At 44.9% G+C, this 3,117-nt stretch overlaps 1 protein-coding gene across 1 annotated transcript; it reads right to left on the reverse strand.

Moving 5' to 3' along the window:
* Positions 1 to 368: 368 nt before the first annotated feature.
* On the reverse strand, positions 369 to 2,680 carry JUND (JunD proto-oncogene, AP-1 transcription factor subunit). The gene has a single exon (XM_044281370.1). It carries the CDS (start codon positions 2,171 to 2,173, stop codon positions 1,277 to 1,279), a length of 897 nt encoding a protein of 298 aa, XP_044137305.1. The 5' UTR covers positions 2,174 to 2,680; the 3' UTR covers positions 369 to 1,276.
* Between the last annotated feature and the right edge of the window lie 437 nt (positions 2,681 to 3,117).

Raw genomic sequence — 3,117 nt, forward strand, 5'->3', positions numbered from 1 at the left:
GCATCGGATTGTAGATCTACACCTACCTGTACAGTGCTCTGATGTATTGAAATTACGTTTGGGTAAAGACTGAGTTTCTATTATTCTGGGCTTCAAACCTAATTATAGGTTTTATGCTTATGAGTTAAGAGATAACAGGCACTCCTAACAAAACACATAATCACATTGCACAATAGATATGTATCTATTCACAATAGATAACTACATCATAGATAGATACATACATATATAAGATAAATAGATGGATGGATGGATAAAGGAAGACCTATGCATGGGGGGGATGCAAATTATCAATTGCATATATTAATGTGCAGGTTTCATGCAGAACCTTCATTAGAAACCATGCAACAAAAATAAAAGACTACTGATCATTTAGACCATACTTTATTGTACATAAGAACACTAAAGTACTGGATATACTTGTTGAATGCATAGTAAAAAAAACAGCTTAAAAACATTGTTCCCAGTAGAACATAAATATAGCACATAAAACACTTCAAGAACAAGATCTGTAAAATATTACATTTACATTATTTTACAACAGGGTGTGCAAGCATGACACACCTAGAGACTTCCCTAACTACTCCAATGGAGTGGCCTGTAATGTCAGAAACCCTCTGGCAAGAAATAGGTCAAACACATGCAGAGGAATGCCCCTCTTCCCCCTGCTCCAGAGACCTTGTAAACATTTAAGGCAGTAAATATGCAACCAGAACTAATTGCACTTGGCTTTAGAAGTCAACCAAGTTTGTCGAGAACATGTTTTAAGAATAAACAGCTTCTATGTGGTCTAAACCTGGGTCCTGGAGGAGGGGAGAGGGCCCCTACTATACCTACAAAAATAACTCTTCCTTTTAGGCACTCTGGATCCACATCTGTCTCCTTTGTTGCCCTGCACATATAAGTACATGAAATAAGTGTCATTTTCCCTTACAACAATGTAAACAAACATTTTTTTTTACCAATAAGCATTATCTGAGCTTTGTCTCAAGAAACAACCAGCTACATAATGTCTAAGGCCTCATTAAGCAACATCCCTCGTTTTCTATGTCTTCTATGACATGGTTACCTCTGAGGAGGACAACTGCTGTCTATTGAACTTATTGATACACACTGGTGTCTCAACAAACCACAATAGTCTTTGGTTGGGCCTATGATCCTCGTGGCTACAAGATGGCATTGTGTCTGGACAGTCTACTTCCAGCATGGGGGATCCTCTTTTGGAATGAAGTTTATCAGTAGGCATAGTAAAGTAAAAACTGGAAACAAGAAAAGCTTAATAAGCTTGGACTTGCTGAGGAAGAAGTTGGCAGCCACTGTTGACATGACTCATGACCTTCTGCTTCAGCTGGGCCACCTGTTCCCTCAACAGGTTAGCAGTAGATGCCAACTCCGTATTTTGATTTTTAAGGCTTTTCACTTTCTCCTCGAGTCTAGAAATTCTCTCCAATTTCCTCTTTCTGCATTTAGATGCTGCTATTCGGTTTCGTAGCCTCTTTCGTTCAGCCTTGATTCGTTCCTGTGTGTCCATATTAATTGGAGACATTGGTGGGCTTTCCCCAAAAGTTGCCACTTCTGGCACAATTTGAGGTTCATCCTTGAGAGTTTGTAGTCTAGGTGGATGGGCCCCAGACGGCTGTGACAAGCCTGATGGTGGAGGTGGAAATGGTACAGTGTCAGTGCTGTAGTTAACAGTGGTGCCCATTGATCCACTTGAGTAGCTACTGAGATTGGCATATACAGGGGCATCAGCTGGTAGGGGAGGCTGGAGATTAGCAACTGCAGGTACAGAACTTAAATCCACTGCACTGGGGACCCCAAGTTGATTCTGTTTGTGAAGATCCTCCAGGGCTTTCACAAATCCTTCAGCAAACTCCTGTTCTTCGCTGGCCACCTTTGGGTAAATAAATTGGCTGGTAGTTGGAGTGGTTGTGACCAGGCCATTAGATTGAATGATGAGCCTCTCAAGTTCTGGAGAAGCTAGCTTCAGCAGTCCAAGATCAGGAGAAGTTAAAAGGCCATCACCATCACGTAGAGACTTTAGGTTGTTGGCTACCTGCTCATTCAGGTTGAGGTTAAGGTCCTTTTTCATCATGGTGGCAACAGTGGAAGTGTAAAGGCTTGACAACTGATGCAGATTCAACATCTCATCATGGTAGAAGGGTATTTCCATTATACCATAAGACTGTCTTAGTAAGAACTGTGTGGGGTTCTGCTGCTTAAAACCCCATCCGACTTCTTAAGAAAGGAGGCACCGATTCAAAGTAAGATGTGTCCTCTGAGCCCAACACAATCTGTTGCGTCTTCTGTGTAGGCGTGCCTTCAACTCCCAGCACAAAATACCCCGGAATATGCTTCTTTGTTCTTGGAAATGTTAGTTCCCCTTTAAGAGGCAGGCAGTCTTTGTCTACACGTCCCGCACCATGCCACAGCACAGGGGCAGGCGGTGCCCACAGTTCGGTTCTGCCAGGACTACAGGAGAACTTTAGGTGTGCGCCCTGAGTGAACCTTCTCCAGTCCCCTGCTCTTCCGTCGCCTCCTCACAAGTCACAGGCTGTGCCGCCGCGCCTAGTCTTCGACCCCTTACAGCGGCACTTGTCAGCTCTGAGGAAAGTAGGAAGCCGAGAGCTGCAGCCAGCGTCCCGCTCACTCCCTATAGCGATCTATAAGCCGCGGCGCCGCCGCCCGTACTTCCTTATATAACGTTCCTGCGGACATTATGTCACTTAGCTGCCCTCTGATTGGTCCGATATGACGTGAGACGGGACTGCTTAGGGTTGTGGGCGGGCCGTCGAGAGTAGCGAGGCACACTGGGCTGAGGTCATTGGTTAACTAATTAGCCGCTGAAAGCCGCGCTCGTCCAATGAGAAGTCGCGAACAGGTCACATGGCGTTGACGTCTTTTCGTCGTTAGAGAGCTGCCTGATGTGAGAGACGTCAGAGGTTATTTTTAGACACGTGGACAGGGAGTGGCGCGATTGCCAGACCTGAGGAGACCGTGTCGACTCCTTTGTGTATGGACATATATAGAGGAATAGGCAGACTTCCCTTTTAAAGGAAGAGGCGCCTCTTCTCCTCCAGGCATTGTGCTAATAGAGCTTGTTCACATATGTCAGCT

Source organism: Bufo gargarizans, chromosome 1 (genome assembly GCF_014858855.1).
Source record: "Bufo gargarizans isolate SCDJY-AF-19 chromosome 1, ASM1485885v1, whole genome shotgun sequence".
Taxonomy (NCBI): Eukaryota; Metazoa; Chordata; class Amphibia; order Anura; family Bufonidae; genus Bufo; species Bufo gargarizans.